The 23,909-nt window shown below is 42.2% G+C and overlaps 1 protein-coding gene across 1 annotated transcript in view; it reads left to right on the forward strand.

The window, feature by feature from the left end:
• The window catches only part of LOC126282471 (protein mini spindles), a 127,412-nt gene that overhangs the window by 28,610 nt on the left and 74,893 nt on the right, over positions 1 to 23,909 (forward strand). The window contains exons 5-10 of the mRNA XM_049982127.1: positions 59 to 230; positions 333 to 459; positions 2,020 to 2,240; positions 22,967 to 23,161; positions 23,252 to 23,442; positions 23,669 to 23,720. Coding sequence (XP_049838084.1) covers positions 59 to 230; positions 333 to 459; positions 2,020 to 2,240; positions 22,967 to 23,161; positions 23,252 to 23,442; positions 23,669 to 23,720 — 958 coding nt within the window. The remainder of the gene's footprint in view (positions 1 to 58; positions 231 to 332; positions 460 to 2,019; positions 2,241 to 22,966; positions 23,162 to 23,251; positions 23,443 to 23,668; positions 23,721 to 23,909) is intronic.

A 23,909-nucleotide genomic window follows, 5' to 3' on the forward strand; every position in this document is an offset into this window, starting at 1 on the left:
GTAGAAAATAGTTGATGTTGTGCGTGGTACCTTAAGTTTTTGGCATTTTCATTTTCAGAGAATTTGGTATTAAAGTTATAAACATAAAGCCATTGGTGAAGAAAATACCAGTTTTGTTGGAAGACAGGGATAAAACGGTCAGAGATGAGGGCAAAGCATTAGTTATAGAGATGTACAGGTGGATTGGTGCTGCACTGAAACCACAGCTTACAGCACTGAAACCAGTCCAGGTTAGTTTGCGCAGTCATTGCATCCTAGAGGTTGGTTTTCTAGGTGCTGAGGGCAATGGTGCAAGTCAATACGAATAAAATATTTTGTCTTGTTGCACTCAGGTCACTGAATTGGAAACAGAGTTCGACAAAGTGAAAGGGATGAAGGTGGCTCCAACTCGTTATCTGAGATCTCAGCAGCAGAAGCAAGCGAAGCTAGCTGCTGAAATGGCGGCAGGTGAAGACATAGGTAAGGTTTTGTTTTATTTTGTGTGGTGGCAATTGACAGCTGCTGATTTTGCCGGTATGATAAGGCCATGGTCCAGGGCATAATTCTCTGCCTAATGTTTCTTGTGCCACTGCTGGAGACTTCATCAGAGGCTATAGCAACTTGGACAGCTGTTAGACTTGATACAAGCTCAACAAGCCGAACTGTTTATATGTATCCACACATCATCAGACTGCTGCCTAAGATCGTGGAGTCACGCCAGCAGGTGCTGTGGAGCTTGTAGAGGGGAAGAGTTGGTGCTCTTTTTTTTTTATTTAGCACAAGAGCCCACAACTTGTCTAATTTCAATCCTCCTCCTTTTCTGTTGAAATTATCTTTCTGCTTTCAAATTTGCCATACAGCAGTCTGATGACATCACAGACCTACCGTTCCATGGATACATATAAACAGCTCGGTTTGTTGAGCTTATTTGAAGTCTGGAACAGCTTTCTCAGTCATTAAAGCCTGTGATGAAGTCTCCTGTAACGGGAGACGAAATATTGGATGGAGAATTGTGGCTTGGACTGTGACCTCGTGCCCATGAATCGGGTATCAGCAAAATAGCAAACGCCAGCCACAAAAGCCTATGTTGTAGGAGCAGCTGGTTCATTCAAGGTAATGTGCTAAAAGACGTGTGCAGTATCTGTAATCTTAAAGAGATAATCTCAGTAGTATCAGATCAGTGTGAAGCTATATGTGTTTATTTTTCCATTTCTCGACAAAATAATTTAATTGGATGGACAAAAAAATCTACTCACCAAGAGGTGGCAGAACACACTCATAAAAGAAGGCTGTAATTAGGCAAACTTTTGGAGCCAGTAGCTCCTTCAGGCAGAAGGACTGAAGGGGAAGGAAGCAGGGTGAAGAAACCTTTCTGCCTGAAAGAGCAGCCACTGACTCCGAAAGTATGCCTAATTAACATTCTTTTATGCATTTGTTCTGCACCTTTTGTGCATAAAAATATTTTAATTGAGTTTGGCAAATATTTGCTGTCTTCAGATGTGCTTAATCCACAGAATGCTTTGTACAGACAAACGAATATAGTTAAGCACTTTGAACATCTTGAGGTCATTAATTCAATGTTTCAGTGAATGTACATCACACTGTGACATGATTTTGTAGATTAAACACATTTAAAGATGCCATCTGTTTGCCAAAACCAGTACTTTGAATATTCTTTGTGCACCTAAGTGATAGTTGACATAATAAATTATTATAAAAGGATTTAAGCTTCTTTTGTGGTGGTATGCATAAATAATAAAGGCTATAATCTGTGGTATTGAAATCCAGATTGTACAGCATTGTTCTTAGATTTTGATTAATGTATTGTTCAGAAGGTCATTCAAATCACGCTACAGTTATGGTGTTCACATATCATTTATAATTTTCTGCAAGTTTCCTGTTTATTACAAGCTGCTATGCTTCGAATTCTGTAAAACAAATTTTATACGTAGAATAGACAGCTAATTTCTTCTTATGTGCATACAACTTCTATTTTGCTTTAATGTTGTCCTGGGAGATTATGTTCCACTGCTGTTCCAGGTGAAGAGGACGAAGAAGATGGAGGTGCACCTGAAGTAGATCCTTACGATCTGATGGAACCCGTAGATATTTTATCAAAGTTACCAAAAGATTTTTATGAAAAATTGGAGGCAGTGAAGTGGCAAGAACGAAAAGAGGCTGTTGACAGTCTCGAGCAGTTACTGCAAACGCCTAAACTAGAAAATGGTGACTATGGTGACCTTGTCCGCAGTTTAAAAAAGGTACTGTCGCCGTATGGTTCAGTCTCTGGGAAAGGCTTTTAAATTTAATTGTGAATTAAAGCTTTTAATAAAAGAGAGCCCAAGTGTTTTGCAAACTTGTGTACGTAAAAATTGTTCATTGACTGTCTTGCACAAAAATGTTTGTTGTCTTTTGCCCTTTATAACAGGCGATTGTCTTAAATTGAAATTGCTGGCCACCTTGTAAGCACCAGCTCCACATCTCCCACACCAAATCTACAACTATAACTGTACTCTGCAAACTTCTGTGATGTGCATGGCAGAGGATATCTCTCATAGTGCCAGTTGTTAGGGTTTATCCCCGTTCCATTCGTATATGGAATGTGGGTCCAAGAGTGATAGATTGCAACTGTGCACTCTGTAATTACTCTAATCCTGTCCTCAGAATCCCTACGTGAGAAACTCGCAGTGGGTTGTAGTACGTTCCTAGGTCATCATTTAACGTTGGTTCTTGACTCTTCAACAGACACTCTCAGGATGGCTTACGTCTGTCTGAGAGAGTCTTCCAATTCAGTTTTATCACCACCTCTGACACTCTCCCATTGGTCAAACATACCTGCAACCAATCGTGTTGCCCTTCTCTGTATACAATCAGAGCCTCTGTTAGTCTTGTTTGGTACAAGTCCCACACAGTTGAGTAATATCGTAGAATGATTTGTAAGCAATATCCTTAGTAGACGGATTGCGCTACTCCAGTATCCTACAAGTAAATTTAAGCCTGCCACATGCTTTATCCACAACTTGGTGTATTTGGTCATTCCACTTCATATCCCTACAGAGTTACACCCTAGTATTTGTATGAATTGACAGATTGCAACAGTGACTCATAGATATTACAGTCACAGGATATTACGGTTTCTGACTTTGTGAAGTCCCCAATTTTACATTTCTGAACATATGGAGCTAGTTGGCCAATCTTTGCTTCAATTTGAAATCTTACCAAGATCTGACTGAATATTAATGCAGTTTTTTTAAGACAGCATTTCATTTTTGCTAACTGCCTCATCTGCAGAAATTGTAGGCTACTATTAACATTGTTAATATTGTCGTGCAAGGTCATAGACATAAACATGAACAGCAAGGATCCCAGCACACTTTTGAAGTACACCCTAAGTTATTTCTACATCTGTAAACGTCTCTCCATCCACGATAATATGCTGTGTTCTCCATACCAAAAGTACTCAATCTAGTCACAAATTTTACTTCGTTCTCCATACGATTGTACCTTCAACAATAAGTATAAGTGCAGTATTGAGTCAAATGCTTTCTGGAAATAAACACTGCAACTACGTTGTTGTCTTGATCCAATGCTTTCAGTATGTCATGTAAGAAAAGTGCAAGTTAGGTTTCACAAGATAGACATATTCAAAAACCGTGTTGTTTGGCATTGAGGTCATTTTGTTCAAGATACCTCATTTTGAGCTCAGAATGTGTTCTAAGATTCTGCTACAAATTAGTGTCAAGGATATTGGACAGTACTTTTGTGGATCACTTCTACTACCTTCTCTAACGTTTTTGATGACTAAGAGTGTATGTGCAAGCTCCCCACAGCCGATCTTCTGTGGATAGCCGGCTTCTGGAATCTCTACAAACATTCTTCTCTGAAGAATGATGCTAGTCACAGGAACCTTTAAGACTCTCTCACGCACCACACACGAAATAATGAGGTACTGGAAGAAAACTTTTCAACAACTATTGGTATATTTTAACTTCCACAAAGAACAGAATTCACAATTCTCACATAAACAACTGATTTCTTGTAAGTTACCCGTATCATCTCACATTAGAAACAATTATGTTACATTTACAGCAGAGTTGGCTTGATAACCACATCTCTCTTACACAGGAATCGTACACGTCCTGCCTCTAGCAAGTTCAAGTTAAAAGTTACTAAAATCTTTTTTCAACTCCACTGTTTCTTAGTCACTAACAAGTAATAGTTATAAAAAAAGCACAGAATACCACAGAAGTTCCTTGGTTCTGCCGTGTCCTTTCATTACAACTTCCACGGCATGACCGACGCGTATTTGCCGGTGCCGTTCGACCGCTGTGCCTACCGTCTTCTCACAATAAACTTCGGACCTGCACACACAAGACAGGTGATGCGCAGTAGATAGGGTTACTTTCTCCCACTCACATCTAAAGTATTGTGTGTTAGAGATCGTGGAATGCCGAGTGGTTCCAGAATTTACCTCGAAATTCTCAAAGCACTACATATGAACCCCTCTCCCCGCCCCCCCCCCCCCCCCTCGCCTTCGATAAAACACATGATATTTTATACAATCATTAATGTACATTATCACACAATAATTCACACTTCAACATTATTCATTTCATTGTAAATTTCAGTTGTTTGCCACATGAGTAATCTACTTTCTGTTCTCAGCTTTTGTACTACTTTTTCTAAGTATGTACTAATTGTAGTATTTCTGTGTAGTTTGGAGGAACTCTGGGCAAAATGGAAGTCTTCTTTTGTCACTTGTAAACTTCCACGAAACATAATGATGTTGGTTGTGCATAGAATTCACTTACCAGAATAATCCCTATAAAATGTGACTTCTGTCCTGATACTGTCCCTTTCCGCTAGGAACAGTAACTGTACCTTACTTGTTGGTTGACCATATCAGTGCCCTCCTCTTTCCATTCTGGCAGGTAGGCAACATCCCTATTTTTCAGGCCACAAGTTGTCCTATCTCCAAGTAGGTACACCTGCCCTATATATTTAACAAATGCCAAGTACGCCCCCCCCCCCCCCCCCCCCCCCTTATCCTGTCTGAGTATGCCTCACAGTTCCTTACCCTAGTATATGTTCATATGTATACTATGATTAAATATTTTCTGGTAAAGATATAAATCTATTTTACACTTCACATTCATTTCTTTCAATACATCATCCACTCCCTAGAGTCCGCTACTCATAAACTTATATACCTGTAATAGATACCACGTCTGGATGTTCTATTCAGTAGATGATGTTTACTTAAGCTATATGACTCCCACTGTCCCACAATTTGTCAGAATATTTGTTAGACTAACATTCCTTAATGACTCTCTCTCCTCTCCCTCTCTCCTTTCCCTCTCTCCCTCTCTCTCTCTCCTCTCTCTCCTTCCTCTCTCTCCCTCCTCTCTCTCTCTCTCTCTCCCTCTCTCTCTCTCTCTCCTCCCTCCCTCTCTCTCTCTCTCTCTCCTCCCTCCCTCTCTCTCTCTCTCTCTCTCTCCTCCCTCTCTCTCTCTCTCTCTCTCTCTCTCTCCTCCCTCTCTCTCTCACCCCCCATCCTACACACACACACACACACACGTGTATGTGTGGTCCGATTTCTTCGGCCTTCTTATCTGAAGATAAGATGGAGGTTATTGGAAACCATAGAAACAAGGGACTTCAGCAATAGATGTTTATGAATATGGAAAGAGGGAAAAGATAGACAGGTCCTCAAATCAGAAGTAGGGGGGGGGGGGGGGGGAAGAGATATGGTTGCTAAGATTGAAGAAGAGAAAGGAGACAGCCCCAAAGACAGGAAACCCTTCCCATCCCCCCTTCCCCAGGATCCCTACCTTGCAGGTACTTCAGTGAGACACCAGAGGAGTTTTGGTGTTAAATTGTCTCCTACAGGATGGGCATTCCCACCTTCACCCTTGAGGTCCCCAAAGAAAATCTTAGCAACCATATGGAAACAGCAAATGGTGAAGAATCGGGCACACTTGTTTGTGAGGGTTGTCTGAAATGTGTGATCTGTGTCTTGTGTTCGCAATGATTTATCGGTTAGTGTAAATCATGCTTTACAGTACCTACCCCCTTTAAAAATTGATACAAACTCTGCCATTTACATAACATTTCATAAAAGGTATAAAATATTCTATAGAAAATCTATACGCTACAGTATAACAGTTTTTCAAATATTCACCTGATACTATATTTTTTCAGACATGTAGTCTCCCATTCAATTTGTCGTCTAGATATCCCTCTGTTTAAATAGTACCATCATATTTTGCTTTCCACTAATATAATATTCTGTTCATATTATTTCGTGTCTAGAGATCACTTTCTTTCTTATTCTGTGCTTCTCCCAAGTTCTAGCCATATCCAGTTTTCTAGGTAATAAGATTATAGGATAGTTTAAGATCTTAGGAATATATGACAGGATAGTTTTTTTTGGAAGAAACACCGAAAATAACTTGGGATCCGACTGTCATCACCCCACCCATTAACTCAGAATGTCAACGTCCCTGGGGATAAATGACTCCTCCCGGGACACTAGATCGCGTGTTTGACTTTCCTTGTGCACTTGCAGACACACACGCGAGACAGATTTTCTTTTGGAAATCTCCCCAAGAAGAAAAGTTCTCAATATTTACAGTTTCCCATTCAGATTCATCTCCTAAAGGTAACCCACAACAAATTCAATCTCTTTAGAGTTCTCCCCAATTTTTCAGCAAAGCTTGGTTAAACCTTTTCAGGAAATGTCTGGTGCACATCTCCATTGGGCTTGAATTTAGGGAATTGTCTTGATAACCCTGAATTCGTTTCCCATTGCAAATCAGTTACTACTTCACTGGTTACACAACATTGGGTGAAGTTTACCGTTTTTCCACTTTGTACTGGATAAGTTTAAACTCTTTCCACAAGTCATCTATAACCTTTTGCGTAACTGAAATTTCGGAAGAAACAATAGGCAACACATTCTCTGATGGCATTCTCTCGGTGACTTTTCGATCTATAATCCCTTTTCCTTGTTCCTTCAAACTACTTATATTTACTATATCAGAGTTTGCTATCTTCTCTTGGAAGCTTCTTTCTACATTAGCCACTTGCATACTTACACCTGTACTTTGCGACTGGATGATGGGCATTAATTCGCTATGCTTATCGCCCCTCTCCTTTAAAGAATTCAATCCCTGTTTTACAGCATTAAACTTAACATTACAACATTTTCAAATGATCCCAACTTTTCATTACTTTCAGATTCGACCATATTACATTTTTCCTCAATATCAAATTTTTTTGGGTCAGACTCGGAAATTGATGATTCCGTTTCTGATTAGTCAATGAACAGTTGATTTACATGAACATCCAAGTCTAATTTCAAATCCTGTACTTCGCTATTTAGGGTGTCAAATTCAGTCTTCAAAACATCCAGGCCTTCGCATAGATTACTAAATTCTTTGCTCTTTGCGTCAATTTTGGCATTAACAAACCTAGATTTGTTGCTACTGACTTTTTATTCAAGGTTTCACTCTGATTATTTAGAACTTCACTCTGAGCATTTAAACTAGAATGCATCAAACCTATTTCTTTCCTCAGAGTTTCATTCTGAGCATTTGACTAACTTTGGTCGTTAAACTTAGCATTTAAAGTTTCACTTTGATCATGTAATCGAGAATTCATTACGCCTAATTGTATACTCTTTGACATTTGATTTCCTTTACTAATTCAGATCAGTCAGGACCTTCTTTAGAAATTCTCATAGCCATGGCTTGTTATGATGCCTCTCCAGTTTGCTGTATATTGTCTACGCTTCTATGGGCTTTAAGCATTTAATATTAATTTCAATTATATCAATTCAACAGTAAAAGTTCACCCCACAATATTTTGTAACACTTCTTACTAGAATAATAGCGTTATTATTTCACGCTCACCCCGGTGTAGAATTCGTGCTGCATAGGTGGGTAAATGTGGCAGCAGGTCAGCACTGTTGAACTGAAGCTGATGCTGGCGGCAATGGATGTAGGTTGGTTACTGCGTCCCCACAATGTGTGTGTGTGTGTGTGTGTGTGTGTGTGTGTGTGTGTGTGTGTGAGCTGTATATTCCCCGCACTTGATCTTCTTGGTCAAATTGTTCTAGGCATATCTCTTCTTAATCTAATTCGTCGATCTTCTCTCTGTTTTAACATTGTGACTTTCTTACATTCACATATTTTCAATTTCTTGGAATGATTCTTTTGTCTCATTATGCTTCGTTTCTGTGCCAACACGTGATATCTTCTTACCTTGTTTTTGTCTAAAAATTCCCGTATCCTTCTGTCCTTTCACCCCGGTCGCCATGTTCTAAAATTTTATAATGACTTTTTTAATAGGCCTTCTCTTTTAAACCTGTGCTCTTTCGGCAACACCGTCTGTATCTTTGGGCTCCATGCACAATAACAAATTTGCACTTTCAGTATAAACATTAGACTTTTTTAAGTCACTCATTTTGTTCCACATTAGAAATAATTAAGTTACATATACAATAGAGTTGGCTTGATAACCATGACTGTTATACAGGAATCGTATTCAAGTCTTGCCTCTCGCTAGTTAAGTTACTAAAAATCTTTTTTCAACTCCACTGTTTCTTCGTCACTAACAACAGTCAGTTATAAAGAAGCACAGAATACCACAGATGTTCCTTGGTTCTGCCATGTGCTTTCATTAAAACTTCCATAGTACGACCGACAAGTACTTGTCGCTGCCTTTCGATCACCGTGTCTACCGTCTTTTCATGATAAACTTTGGACACACACACACACACACACACACACACACACACACACACACACACACACACACACACACACACACACACACACACGACACGCAGTAGATAGGGTTCCTTTCTCCCACTCACATCTAAAATATCATGTGTTCAAGACTGTGAAAGGCAGAGTGGTTCTAGAATTTATGCTGAAATTCTCAGAGCACTACACTTATTGTAGACGAGTGTGACCTGAGCCTTTTTGCAAGAATTGGGCACAGTTTTTTGATCAGGGATCTGTGATAGATTACAAGAGGGGCTACCTCAGCAGCAAATTGTGATACTGCCGACAGGGATTCAGTCAGGGACCAGAACTTTGTTCAATTTTAATGCTTCCAGCTGTTTCTCAACACCACTGACACCAATACTTCATTGATCTTCTCAGTGATACGTGGATTACATTGGGGCAGTTCTGGGTTTTAAACACAAACTTTGCTGCCACTAACAGCCTTTAACACGTGGCCCAAATTTCTTTGGATTTTGTTTAAGTCATGTGACAGCATTTTGCTATGGTAGTCATCGAAGGCATCATACATTGCTCTCGTCTCTTTCTCCTCTTCCCCCCCCCCCCCCCCCCAACAAAACTGTAATTTTCCCAATTAATGGTTGGATGATTAAATTCTTCTTCGATGATTACAGTACGATTGGGGAACTTACTACAACTGAATGCAGGTTTTCTCTAGTTTTTGGGTGCGTCAGCAGATGAGTCTGACAGACGATAGAAGGGTCCAATAATTATTTTATGCCCACCCCCTGATATGCCCAAACAATCTCATATGCAGCTTCAGTTTCTACCTTGGTCTTCTTGTCTGCTGCAATAAATACACCACATCCTTTTGCCATAAGCCTGTCCTTTTGATAAACACTTAAAATTTCCCCCAAAGTCTCACTTCTATCATGTGCAGGTTTCAACGAGCTTTCTGTACTTGATATGTGAGCTTGACTGTCTTTTATGAGTGCTTCAAACTTTGGCTCGTTGTTGTGAACGGTTGAGCAGTTACCATTACGATTTTAATACTTACATGTTGGAAGCATTTCTTTCGATCTTAATCGGATATTTCTGGCTTTCCTACAGCTGTCGTTACCTGGATCGGATGGAGAGTCGCCTAATCTAAAAAAAACTGTTGTGTGCACCCCACACAGTCAACTACCCGAGTAGCTGCCTCTCATGTGTAATGTGCATCTGACATTTAGGGAACCCTACAGTTCTCAACCCTGTGCTGCAAAGTTCAGGAAGTCACAGCCTAGCTTGTCTCAAAACATTTTGAAGCCTCTGATTCTGAGTCAAGTGGAAGGATTGAACCAAAGGGCCACAGTCAGTTCTGGGGGCAATGCTGCCGACTGTGAGCTTCGTTGAAACCTCACGTGCATGGCTGGTCTTCTCAACCTTCTCTGCCAGTCACTGGCATGACCCAAGAATGACCTCGGAGCGCATATGACAGGCATCATTTGTTCCTCCAACTTGCACCACAATCTGCAGTTTGTTGTACCCTTTTCCCTCAGTGGCTGTCGGAATAGTATCAACATGCTGAATGAGGCCCCAAGGCATGCACATAGTGCACTTCGTGTCCTTTCCTGTCCCTTGCCGCCATTTCCCTAAGGGGTACCATTGCTCGCCATATGTTTGAACTGCCGACGATTAATAGACCCTGCCCTTCTGTGTTTGCCACCTCCTGACACCGGACAAAACAGGTTTCACCAAAACGAGAAGTGAATCCTACAGTCTCAGTTTGTTTCATTGAAAGACAGCACCTCAAAGTTGTTGGTTAGGGAGATCGGTACAATACCCTGAGTCCTCCCTGCTCCCCGTCCACACTGTGCAGGACACCTAGATCTACCACTGTCAGGTAGAAACAGGACCCACTGAAACCTGGGTAACAGGTTCAGGATGGGGAAAGGATCAAATGTTAACACATGGAAGGGGAGTCCCATCAGATAGTTAATCATTTTCACCAAATTAACATGTATGATGAAATAAAAGAAATTAGTCAGATAGTGAAGGAAGACGAAAATTTAATAGTCATGGGTGACTGGAATGGGAAGGGAGAGAAGGAAATGTTGTAGGTGAATATGGATTGGGGCTAAGTAATGAAAGAGGAAGCTACCTGGTAGAATTTTGCACAGAGCATAACTTAATCATAGCTAACAATTGGTTCAGGAATCGTAAAAGAAGGTTGTATACATGGAAGAAGCCTGTAGATACTGACAGGATTCAGATAGATTATATAATGCTAAGCCAGAGACTTAGGAACCAGGGTTTAAATTGTAAGACGTTTCCAGGTGCAGATGTGGACTCTGACCACAATAAATTAATTATGAACCGTAGATTAAAACTGAAGAAACTGCAAATAGTTGGGAATTTGAGGAGATGGGTCGTGGATAAAGTGACTAAACCAGAGGTTGTACAGAGTTTCAGGGAGAGCGTAAGGGTACAGTTCACAGGAATGGGGGAAAGAAACACAATAGAAGAATAGGTAGCTTTGAGAGATGAAGTAGTGAAGGCAGCAGAGGATAAAGTAGGTAAAAAGACAAGGGATAGTAGAAATTCTTGGGTAACAGAAGAAATATTGAATTTGATTGATGAAAGGAGAAAATATAAAAACGCAGTAAATGAAGCAGGCAGAAGGGAATACAAACGTCTCAAAAATGATATCGACAGGAAGTACAAAATGGCTAAGCAGGGATGGCTAGAGGATAAATGTAAGGATGTAGAGGCTTATCTCACTAGGGGTAAGATAGATACTGCCTACAGGAAAATTAAAGAGACCTTTGGAGAGAAGAGAACCACGTGTATGAATATCAAGAGCTCAGATGGCAGCCCAGTTCTAAGCAAAGAAGGGAAAGCAGAAAGATGGAAGGAGTATATAGAGGGGTCTATATAAGGGCGATGTACTTGAGGGCAATGTTATGGAAATGGAAGAGGATATAGATGAAGATGAAATGGAGGATACGATACTGCGTGAAGAGTTTGACAGAGCACTGAAAGACCTAAGTCGAAACAAGACCCCCGGAGTAGACAACATTCCATTGGAACTACTGATGGTCTTGGGAGAGCCAGTACTGACGAAATTCTACCATCTGGTGAGCAAGATGTATGAAAACAGGCGAAATACCCTCAGACTTCAAGAAGAATATAATAATTCCAATCCCAAAGAAAGAAGGTGCTGACAGGTGCAAAATTTACCGAACAATCAGTTTAATAAGTCACGGATGCAAAATACTAACGCAAATTCTTTACAGACGAATGGAAAACCTGGTAGAAGCCGACCTCAGGGAAGATCAGTTTGGATTCCGTAGAAATATTGGGACACATGAGGCAATACTGACCCTACGACTTAGAAGCTAGATTAAGGAAAGGCAAACCTACGTTTCTAGCATTTGTAGACTTAGAGAAAGCTTTTGACAATATTGACTGGAAGACTCTCTTTCAAATTCTGAAGGTGGCAGGGGTAAAATACAGGGAGAGAGAGGCTATTTACAATTTATACAGAAACCAGATGGCAGTTAAGTCGGGGGACATGAAAGGGGAGCAGTGGTTGTGAAGGGAGTGAGACAGGGTTGTAGCCTCTCCCCGATGTTATGCAATCTGTATGTTGAACAAGCAGTGAAGGAAAAATTCGGCGTAGGTATTAAAATCCATGGAGAAGAAATAAAAACATTGAGGTTCGCCGATGACATTGTAATTCTGTCAGATGCAGCAAAGGACTTGGAAGAGCAGTTGAACGAAATGGACTGTGTCTTGAAAGGAGGGTATAAGATGAACATCAACAAAAGCAAAACAAGGATAATGGAATGTAGTCGAATTAAGTCGCGTGATGCTCAGGGAATTAAATTAGGAAATGAGACACTTAAAGTAGTAAAGGAGCTCTCCTAATTGGGGAGCAAAGTAACTGATGATGGTCGAAGTAGAGAGGATATAAAATGTAGGAAGTCTTTCCTGAAAGTATTTGTATGGACTGTAATCTTGTATGGAAGTGAAACGTGGACGATAAATAGTTTGGCCAAGAAGAGAATAGAAGCTTTCGAAATGTGGTACTACAGAAGAATGTTGAAGATTAGATGGGTAGATTATATAACTAATCAGGAGGTATTGAATAGGATTGGGGGGAGAAGAGGAGTTTGTGGCTACAACTTGACTAGAAGAAGGGTTCGGTTCGTAGGACATGTTCTGTGGCATCAAGGATCACCAATTTAGTATTGGAGGGCAGTGTGGAGGGTAAAAATCATAGAGGGAGACCAAGAGATGAATACACTAAACAGATACAGAAGGACGTAGGGTGCAGTAGGTACTGGGAGATTAAGAAGCTTGCACAGGATAGAGTAGTATGGAGAGCTGCATCAAACCAGTCTCGGGACTGAAGATGACGACGATGATGACGACGACGACATTTATTTATGAAAACATACTGATCACATAAATTCTATATTAATAACATGAAAACCATTAGAATTACAGTGACGTATGAAGTGACGAACTACTGAAATTTACAAATATAAGCAAAAAGAAACAGTATTTAATAAACACAAAGCATCTGAGTTTGTAACAGTAAGAATGAAATTTGAATCATAATTTACAAAGGTTCATGAGGTAACGCTGCCAAACTCCACAGCCTACTACCCTGGTAGCAGTCGCTCAACTCTGGTATAGCTCCAAGGAACAAGACAACTACTCATCTTTCTCTAGGCATGACGGACGACATTGCAAAGCGCTCCCACGGCAATGACTTAGACCTCAGATGTTGGGCAGGATGCTGCCGAGGTAGTGGCGCAGAAGTCATGGTTGCAAACACCAAGGTAGACTCACGTGTTTTGCAGTCAACTGTGAACATTAATTGCACACAAGGCAGCACTGTCAAACAATAACAGCATATACACTCACAAATAATGAGACTCGCTTTAGCAAGATAAATGCAACTCGTAACTATTAGATAAAACAAATAGTTAAAGCCAAACTTGGGGTTTTAATCCTGTCAGGAGAAACTCGCTAGGATTGATAGAGAATTAGAATGGATTTTGTTGTACACAATAAATACATACGCCTCTGTCTAGGTAAGATAAGTGAGTACATGTAACTAACAAGGTGCAGGTACACACAGAGCATTTGCATTTAAACCCTTAAGTACGGCAGAAAATTTCACTGGGTCGTACCCCTCTATAATTCAGGTATGACTAAAACACATCAATGTAGGTGAGAATGAAAACACTTTACTAAATCACAATTAGATTTCAAATTCATACGCAGTACCTGATACAGTATCATGACATAGCCACCGGGTACAGTGCCACTTATCCATGTTACCACTTCAATTCATATCGCACCCCAAGCGGGTGCATACAAGTGACTTACCAGTTATCATAATCACGTGGCTTCAAAGAAGCCAAAGCACACTGCAGAACAAACAAATACATATTATTCACTGAACAAGACAGAGTAATATTGTGCCAGTTTCCCTTTAAACACTAAAACCACAGGCCCAAAATATCCCTGAGAGTATGTTACAGTGCACTCTCCCCACCATCAATTATTCTTTTCCCCACTGTGGGTCCGGGGGTTAGAATAGGCTCGAGGTATTCCTGACAGTCGTAAAAAGCGACTAAAAGGAGTTTTACAAATTTTGGCCTTTATGTGATGGTCCCCTGTGGGGTTTGACCTCCATTCTTCAAAATTTTCCCGAAGAGTGAGCCAATTGGGGAAGGTTGCCTTACAAGGTGCATCGTGTCCATTGTGCATTGAGATCTTCAGTCCACTTTCTCGTCATCACATTGCAGTCCTGCCCATCCTCCATCTCTTGGGGAGGACACCTTCCTGGGTGAGTTTTCCACCATGCACTATGCAGTGACGATTTTTGCTTAAACGATGACCATGGACTTCTTCGCACTTGATATCCAGCACGGTAGCCAGTCCATTGCAGAGGGGTCGCCATGTATCCTATTGGTTGTGTCGCCATGTATTCTGTTGATTGTAGCCTCCTGACCACACAGGGATCACTCTGCTGATGTCTGCGCCATTAACCCCCCACGTATGCCAAGGGGTGCCCATCCCCCTGGGGCATCGGGACTCCCAGCAATGGCCATCCTGCCAGGTGGCCTTTGTTGCAGGTGGGTGGTGCCCGTGGGGGAGGCCCCTTGTCGGAGTGGATGGCATCAGGACAGATGACACGCGATGAAGTGTAGTCCATGGTGAAACACCCGCGGTCTTGAAGCGATCACGAGCTCAATTCAGTGTACAGTAGTAAGACCTCAAATCGTTCCCCTCCCTGGCCACACCGTGCGAGGAATGTCAGGCTAAGGATGGCAGTGGATCCTATTCGCCCCGATGCCTTGTATGTTTGAGAGCTGATGGGGAATCTTTCATGATGATGAATCCTCAGTTTTTTGTTGAGCATTTAGAGGACAAGTTTGGGGAGGTGGAGGGCTTATCCAAAATGAGATGCGGGTCAGTCTTGATCAAAACAGCATCCTCTGCCCAGCCACAGGAGTTACTCACTTGTGACAAACTTGGGGATGTTTCTGTAACCATCACACCCCATAAGAGTTTAAATATGGTCCAGGGTATCATATTTCACAGATAGTCTTCTTTTGCAATCAGACGATGAGCGGCGCGCCAATTCAGAGCGGCGAGGTGTACGTTTACTCCTGCGTGTCCACTGGAGTCTGAAGGATAATCAGGTTGCCACCGGTGCCTTCATCTTGGCTTTTGAGGGTGATACTTTAGCGGAGGGGGCAGCGGCGGCATTTACCTTCCTGTTGCTCCAGCGCCACCTACTTCGGGAGCAACACACTCCCCCCCCCCCTTCCCTCCCCCCAAAAAGAAAAACCACCAGCACCATCCGGGACGTCCGCCCCACTTCTAAGCCGAAGAAGCATAAGTCGTCTTCGGCTTCTCTTGCTAGGAAGGGGTCCCTTGGGGTCACTCCCTTCCCAGATTTCTTCTAGTGGGAGAGATGACCCCCACCAGTGGCTGAAGAGCCCAAAACCAACTGGTCGTAGGGCTTCACACTCATCCTCAGTTCCGGAGACCCAGCCAGAGAAACCCAAAGAGCAGCAAGAGAAATCCAAAAAGAAAATCCATAAGACCAAGGAAATTGCAGTGGTACCCACACCACTGCTACCTACAACCTCTGCAGCTGGGGATGAGGTGGCGATTTTGGCGTCCGCTGAGGATTAAGATCTTGCCAGACCATCAGACACAATTGATATAGACTGCTCAGGCAATAAATCGGTGGCAGCAGGTGACTCTGAGGCGTAAACTGCCTAATTGAATGTTCCTTGCCTTCCCAGTCTCATGATGTGATCCTCCAGTGGAATTGCGGCAGTTTTTTCCACTGCCTGGCTGAGCTACGGCAACTAAGATTTACACCTGCTACCTGCATTGCCCTCCAGGAAACCTGGTTCCCAGCAATGCGGGCCCCTGTCCTCCGCGGCTATAAGGGATATCGCAGGAACCGTAGTGACTATAATAGTGTCAGGTGGAGTTTGCATTTGTCCTAAATTCTGTTTGTAGTGAACATGTGCCGCTTCAAACCCCTCTTAAAGCTGTGGCTATCAGAATAAGGATGACTAAGGAAATAACTGTCTGCAATGTATATCTTTCTCCAGATGGTGCAGTACCCCTGAATGTATTAGCTGTACTAACTGATCAACTCTCTAAACCTTTCCTACTTCTGGGAGATTCTAATGCCCATAATCCCTTGTGGGGTGGTACTATGCTTAATGGCGGAGGCAGAGATGTCGAAACTTTACTGTCGCAATTCGGCCTCTGTCTCTTAAATACTAGAGCCACCACACATTTCCGTGTGGCTCATTGTAGTGTCTTGGCCATTGATTTATCAATCTGCAGCCAAGGGCTTCTCCCATGTATCCACTGGAGAGCACATGACGACCTGTGTGGCAGTGATCACTTCCCCACCTTCCTATCACTTCCCCAGCGCCAGGCACATGGACGCCTGCCCAGATGGGCTTTGAACAAGTGGACTGGAGAACGTTCACCTCTGCTGTTACTGCTGAATCTCCCTCACACGGTAACATCAATGTGGTGGTTGAGCAGGTGACTAGCACAATTGTTTCTGTGGTAGAAACCGTGATCCCTCACTATTTAGGGTGCCCGAGGCATAAGGTAGTCCCTTGGTGGTCACCGGAAGTTGCTGAAGCAATTAAGGAGCGTCGGTGAGGTCTACAGCGGCATAAGTGGCACCCTTCCCTGGAGCACCTTACAGCCTTTAAACGGCTCCATGCCTGTGTTCAGTACCTTATCAAACAACGGAAGGAAGAGTGTTGGGACAGATACGTCTCCACCACTGGGTGCCACAGATCACCTTCCCAAGTCTAGGCAAATATCAAATGTCTTTTTCGGTACCAAGCCACAACAGTTGTCACCGGTGTTACCATAAATGGCGAGTTATGTACTGACGCAAACGCGATTGCTAAGCACTCTGCCCGTGCACAGCACTCTGCCCGAGCCTCTGCATTGGAGAATTACCCCCGAGCCTTTCGCACACTCAAGCGGTGGCTGGAAGAGCACGTTCTCTCATTCACTACAGGCTGCAGTGAATCCTATAACGCCCATTTACGGAGTGGGAGCTCCTCAGTGCCCTTTCACATTGCCTTGACACAGCTCCTTGGCCTGATAGCATCCAAAGCCAGATGATTAAACGTCTCTCATCTGACTACAAGCGACATCTTCTCGTCATTTTCAACTGGCTCTGGTGCGATGGCGTCTTTCCATCGCAATGACGGGAGAGCACCAACATTCCGGTGCACAAAACGGGTAATAACCCGCTTGATGTGGATAGCTATCAGCACATCAGCCTCACCAACATTTTTGTAAGCTGCTGGAACGTATGGTATGTTGGCGGTTGGGTTGGGTTTTGGAGTCAGGTGGCTTGCTGGCTCCGTGTCGGGGTGGCTTCTGCCAGGGTTGCTCTACCACGGTCCGTCGAGTCTGCCATCCAAACAGCCTTTTCCAGACGGCAACACCTGATTTCTGTCTCTTTTGACTTAACGTAAAGCATACGACACGTCTTGGCAACATCATAACCTTGCCACATTGTATGAGTGGAGTCTCCAGGGACCACTCCCGATTTTATCCAACACTTCCTGTTGCTCCATATTTTCCGTGTCCAAGTTGGCGACTCCCATAGTTCAATCCATATCCAGGAGAATGGAGTCCCGCAGGGCTCTGTATTGAGTGTCTCTGTATTTTTAGTAGCCATTAACTGTCTAACAGCAGCAGTCGGGCCCTCAGTCTCACCTTCTCTGTATGCATAAGACGTCTGCATTTCGTACTGCTGCTCCAGTACTGTTGTTGCTGAGTGGCACCTCCACGGAGCCATCGACAAGGTGCAGTCATGGGCTCTTACCTGTGTCTTCCAGTTTTCAGCTGCAGAGTCGTGTGTCATGCACTTCTGTAGGTGTCGTTCCATTCATCTGGAACCCGCACTTTACCTTAATGACGATCCACTCACTGTAGTAGAGGCATATCGTTTCCTAGGACTGGTTTTTGATGCTCAATGGACTTGGCTCCCTCATCTTAGCTTAAGTGGAAGTGCCGGCAGCGCCTCAATGCCCTCTGTTGCCTGAATAGTAACAATTGGGGGTGCAGATCGCTGTACACTGCTGCAGCTCTACAGAGCCCTTGTCCAATCCCAAATTGACTAGGGGAGTGTGGTTTATGGTTCGGCAGCACCTTCAGCATTGCATTTACTCGAGCCTGTGCACCACTGTGGGGTTCGATTAGCGACATGAGCTTTCAGAATGAGTCCGGTGACCAGTTTACTGGGGAGGCTGGTGTTCTGCCACTGCAGATCAGACATGCGCAACTGCTCGACAGTTGCGCAACACACATTCGTAGTTCACCTTAAGCATCCGAATTACCATTTTCTTTTCCTGCCCGCAGCAGTTCATCTCCTGCATTGGTGGTCCAGATCGGGGCTAATGATAGGGAGTTCGCGTGTGGCCCCTTCTCTCCGAACTGGAGCCCTTCCCTTTACTACATCTACTTGCGGGCTGTTTATGTACGCCGCCATGGTGTACGCCTCGGCCATAGCTTCATCTGGACCTTTCCCATGGCACTAAAGGCTCCGTTAACCCTGCCGCTCTCCGCTGTCACTTCCTCTCGATTCTTGACATGATCCGGGGCTCTGTAGCGGTTTACACCAATGGCTCAATGGCTGATGGTCACATAGGCTTCACATGTGTTCATGGAGGACATATTGAGCAGCAGTCCTTGCCAGTTGGCTGCAGTGTTTTCACTGAAGAGCTGGCAGCCATATCTCATGCTCTTCAGTACATCTGCTCATGTACTGGTGAGTCATTTCTCCTGTGTACTGACTCATTGAGCAGCCTACAAGCTATCAACCCATGGTACCCTCGCCACCCTCGGGTAGCGACAGGCTGGCCAAACAGGCGACGTGGAAACCCCTTCTGGAGATAGGCATCTCCGAAGCTGCCATGCGTTCTGTCATACACCGCAGGGTTTTCCAGCTTTGGGAGACAGAATGGCATTACAGCACACACAAAAAAACTGTGTGTCATTAAGGAGACTATGAATGTGTGGAAGTCTTCCATGCAGGCCTCTCTCGAGGAATCCATTGTCGTCTGCCAGCTCTGCATTGGCCATACGTGGCTAACTCATGGTTACCTACTCTGTCACGAGGACCCACCTCAGTGTCGCTACAGCCCCCAAATGAGTCGTCCACCTCTTGCTGGACTGTCCACTTCCTGCCGCTCTGTGGTAGACTGTTAATTTTCCGAGCACCCTGCCTTCCGTGTTGGGTGACAGTGCCTCCACAGCAGCTTTAGTTTTACGTTTTATCCGTGAGAGTGGGTTTTATAGTTCTATGTAGGTTTTAGCGCATGTCCTTCATTCCTCTGTGTCCTCCACCCTAGTGCTTTTAGGGTGGAGGTTTTAATGTGTTGCAGAGTTGGCTGGCTTTCCCTTTTTATGCTCGTCGTTGGCCAGCCACTATAATCTGCTTTCATGTTTTATTCCCTTCTGTTTCTACTGTCTCTCTGTTGCTTTCTTGTTCTCTTTTGTTCCTTTTAGTGTTTGTTGCCTTCCATTCTTTCTGTTTTGGGTTATATGTTTCTTGCGTTTTATTTTCACACTTGTGGCATTGTTTTATTAGTAACAAGGGACCGATGACCTTGTAGTTTGGTCCCTTCTCCCACCTTTAAACCAACCAACCAATTATCTTTTCAATTCCTTTTTAAATAACAGGACGACGCCCCCGTCACCAGAGCTCCAGAGCATGATCTTCATCAGCCTCTTTAGCAGCTGCCCAACCTTCGACAAGTGGCTAAGCGATCCGGCTGGGTACATACGTTGTCCATCCCAAATCTGCCCAAACAACCCCAGCACCAGGCACTGCTGCTCCAGCCCCCCGTGCAGTTCACAACGCACTCTGTCACATCGATTCTCCACACCTCAACCGGGAAAACCAAAGATAAGTCACAAGGGAGATGACTATTGATACCGGGGCCAGGGGCAGTTAGGCCACCAAACCGAGCTGCCACAGCTCACCCACAGGATAATACTTAAGATACCTCTGGTATAGGTATCACAACTGCACCACTCTCAGGAGCTATTCCAACACACCGATTCGCAGTAGCTACCAATTGTTTGACCATAGTCACGGCAACTTCCAGCAGCTTACGAAAGTCAACCAACTTATGTATGTTTGAGAACAACTTTCACAGTATGGCTGTATTTTTGCTGGTGTAATGTATTACAAGGCAGTGAACAAACAACTTTAAATTAAGGCTGCTGGTTCTTTTAATCTGAGCTAAAAAGTTGCTAATTCCCTATAACAACTGCAGCTGATACACAAAAACGATATTTCTATTAAGGCAACACAAAAACCTGTGGTAAAAATTTCTAGTTTCCTAAAACATTTTGATGTTAATTATAGTTAATTATAGTTGTTAGAAAACTTGTAAACAAAGTGAATTTACAATAAATGCTGATAATATATAGGGCTACTCGTCTTTCAGAGAAAACTACATGTAACGCTATATGTTGGTTACAAAAGCCACTACAGTAACTAAATCGCAAATACTGATTAGCTACAGTTTGCTCATAGTTATGCAAAGCACAATGGTAGCTCCCAAAAATTCTCAGAAAGACACATTTATTTGCATTGACATACAAAGATATCACAGGTGATTTATTCTTTGGCTGAAGCGGAAACCACAAATGTTGTTTTTCTTCGAAGTAAATGACATATTAAAGACCCTTGTACTGGTAACTTACGAAAATATAGTTGTAATTCTCAAACTAACCTATTTCTCATGTTATTGTACAATGTGAAAGATGATAATTATTGTTTTGTTCGAAGGTAGGCCTAATGTTCTGATTTTTTTTAAAAGACCAGAGATTAGATTAAGTCTACAGTTGATAACTGTACTAGTTTATTGCAGCACATGCAAATATTTGAAATTTAGCAACACTGTATATCATGATACAAATGTGTATTGATACAGTCAATGAAAGATTATGCAAAAGTGACATGAACTGTAAGATATTTGAATCTAGAACTTTGAATTGGCACATGATCTTTTACACATGGTCTCCCACAAGGGAAAACTCTGAAGTCGGCTGTTATAAATAAACAAACGTGCATATTGCACGGATTTTTCATTTGGCTGATTATGTGCACACTTCTATACTGGTGTGCCGAAGAACAGCACTGCAGTCTTAGTTTCCCTTGAACAAAATCACTAAAACGTGCAGCACTAACGAAGCACATTTTCTGCCTGTTGCAGCTAACAATGTCCATAATTCTTTTGGAGATCAGTTCTACCAACCTTCTTGTTGAAGGGTGTAACCTCTTTCATCCAACTACTGTGCGCGATAGAGCATGCTTCCGTCTTTTGAGGCTGTGGTTATGTGATATTGGGCTCTGAGATGTAGTGTTGTGTTTTTACTGTGATGTAAGATTTTGCAGTATTTCTTGTGGTTTTTGGTTTCAGTTTATCTGTGTTGGATTTAGAGGTGAGCAGACTCCATACATGGACACATTTCTTTTGTTTTGTAGCAATGAAGTGATATAAATGTTTAAAAAAATGTTGTCAATATTGCCTTTCTTTACACTTCAAATATTTCTCATTAACTACAGGTTCTTGAAACAATTCATTTACACTTGTGAAACAAAACAAAAATCAGTGTTATTGAGTCAGAGGTGACTGCTTATTTACTCTAAATTCTGTAATTACATATTTTCGTTTCTTTGTTTCCCCAGAACAACTAACACTCATCGTTGTTGATGAAAAAATTCGCTTGATGCAATAACAGTGGACTTTATACTGTATTCTTTCCATTAAATCCCGTATATCATAGTTCATTGAAGGGATGACACTGACTGTGTATTCTCGGAATCTAACATGCAGATATCAGCATCTGTTTTTGTTGATCTCCTAAGGCTCACTACATACTTACTTGATGTTAATTACAAAGCTCACTTTCAAAATTCCATTAAGTTACTTCTTATTATGTCTAAGCATAATGAGAACCTTGACATTGGGAATCTTGTTTGCTTGTGGTCACCAGCCATCAGCTAAAACAACATGGTAATGGGGGTCTATAAAACTCTGTATCAGTAGAGAAGTAAATTAAGTTTTAGCATGCTCATAAAATTCAAATGGAACACCAAAAGAACAAAATTGTATGAATATTTGAATTAATGCTAATGTAAATACATTAAAATATAAATTTAATGTTTACTTGCTGTTATACTGGTTGAAAGGTGTCAGCTTTACCATCAATATTTGAATCACAATTATTTTTGGATGCGCCTGCCCACACACATGTACTAATCATGTGGACAGAAGGCTTATTTCAAGTCTCTGACACAGTGTCCAAAGGTGAAGCAGCATAGTATCAATAATGCGGTTCAAAAGTCAGTTCCCATTGTTATTCATTTAAAACATGCCAAAATTTCATGTAAGAAAGGAAGCAAGCAATCTGATGTTTCATGGAGAATTGGAGACTACAATCCACAAGAGTAAATTGGATGCTATAAACAAATAATATCCAGTGTTAGAAGTGGAAAAAATGGTTGAACAGTAATTATTTCTGCTAGGTTTCCAAAATAAAAGGGTGCTTTCAATCTAAATCAATTACCACATTGTTTTCTGAATGTTACACTTTTGTAGTATAATTGAACAGCTGGCTTGACTTTAAACAATCTTACCTTTTGTTTGTAGGTGGTAGGCAAAGATACAAATGTCATGGTGATAGCTGTGGCAGGTAAATGCTTGGCTGCTCTCGCAAATGGTTTGAAGAAACGCTTCCAGCCCTATGCCAGCCAGTGCATCCCGACCATACTGGAGAAGTTCAGGGAAAAGAAGCAGAATGTCGTGACTGCGCTGAGGGAGGCAATTGACGCCATATATGTCAGCGTGAGTACTCCACTGGTTGTCCTCCTCCACTGACTGGCTGTATGCCTTGTTGTTGTTGTTCTTGTTCATGACAGTATTACCAATTTTCAGACGACTATAGAAGCAATCCAAGAAGATTGTTTAGAAGCACTCGAAAACAAGAACCCTAGTGTCAAAGCTGAAACTGCATCATTTCTTGCACGTTGTTTCACTAAGTGCACTCCGATGATGCTGACGAAGAAGCCGCTGAAAGCGTATACTACAGCTTTATTGAAACTATTGAATAACCCAGGTAACTGTTTGTAATGTCAATATTTTCATTTTCCAGAATTATCACAATATGAAATGTAGTGATAATGTAAAAAGACTTATTCTAATTGTAACATAAAATTTTCAAATCACTTCATTTGTTGTAAAAGAGACTTACATAGATATTAATAATTAATTTTTTTAAACAAGAGCGGCGAGAAAGCTTCAGATTGCTATTCAGGGGTAATTGCAATACAGCCATATACACTTGGGTTGCAGGAAAATTAAGTTTTATTTTGGAACTGTGGAAGTGTCCCCCTCAAATTCACCAGTGCAACAACAGCATTTATGATAGAAAAATAAGGAGCGTTCTTTTCAGTGAACCAGACCCATTTTTGAAACTATTTATGCTCTTCAGTTAATTAAATATGTCTGCACAGTTTTAAATGGTATATAGGGAGTTCAAAATTTCATGTCATGAATGCATTACTTGCGCTGGAGATCAACACGCGATCTAGTG

Source organism: Schistocerca gregaria, chromosome 7, assembly GCF_023897955.1.
Source record: "Schistocerca gregaria isolate iqSchGreg1 chromosome 7, iqSchGreg1.2, whole genome shotgun sequence".
Lineage (NCBI taxonomy): Eukaryota > Metazoa > Arthropoda > Insecta > Orthoptera > Acrididae > Schistocerca > Schistocerca gregaria.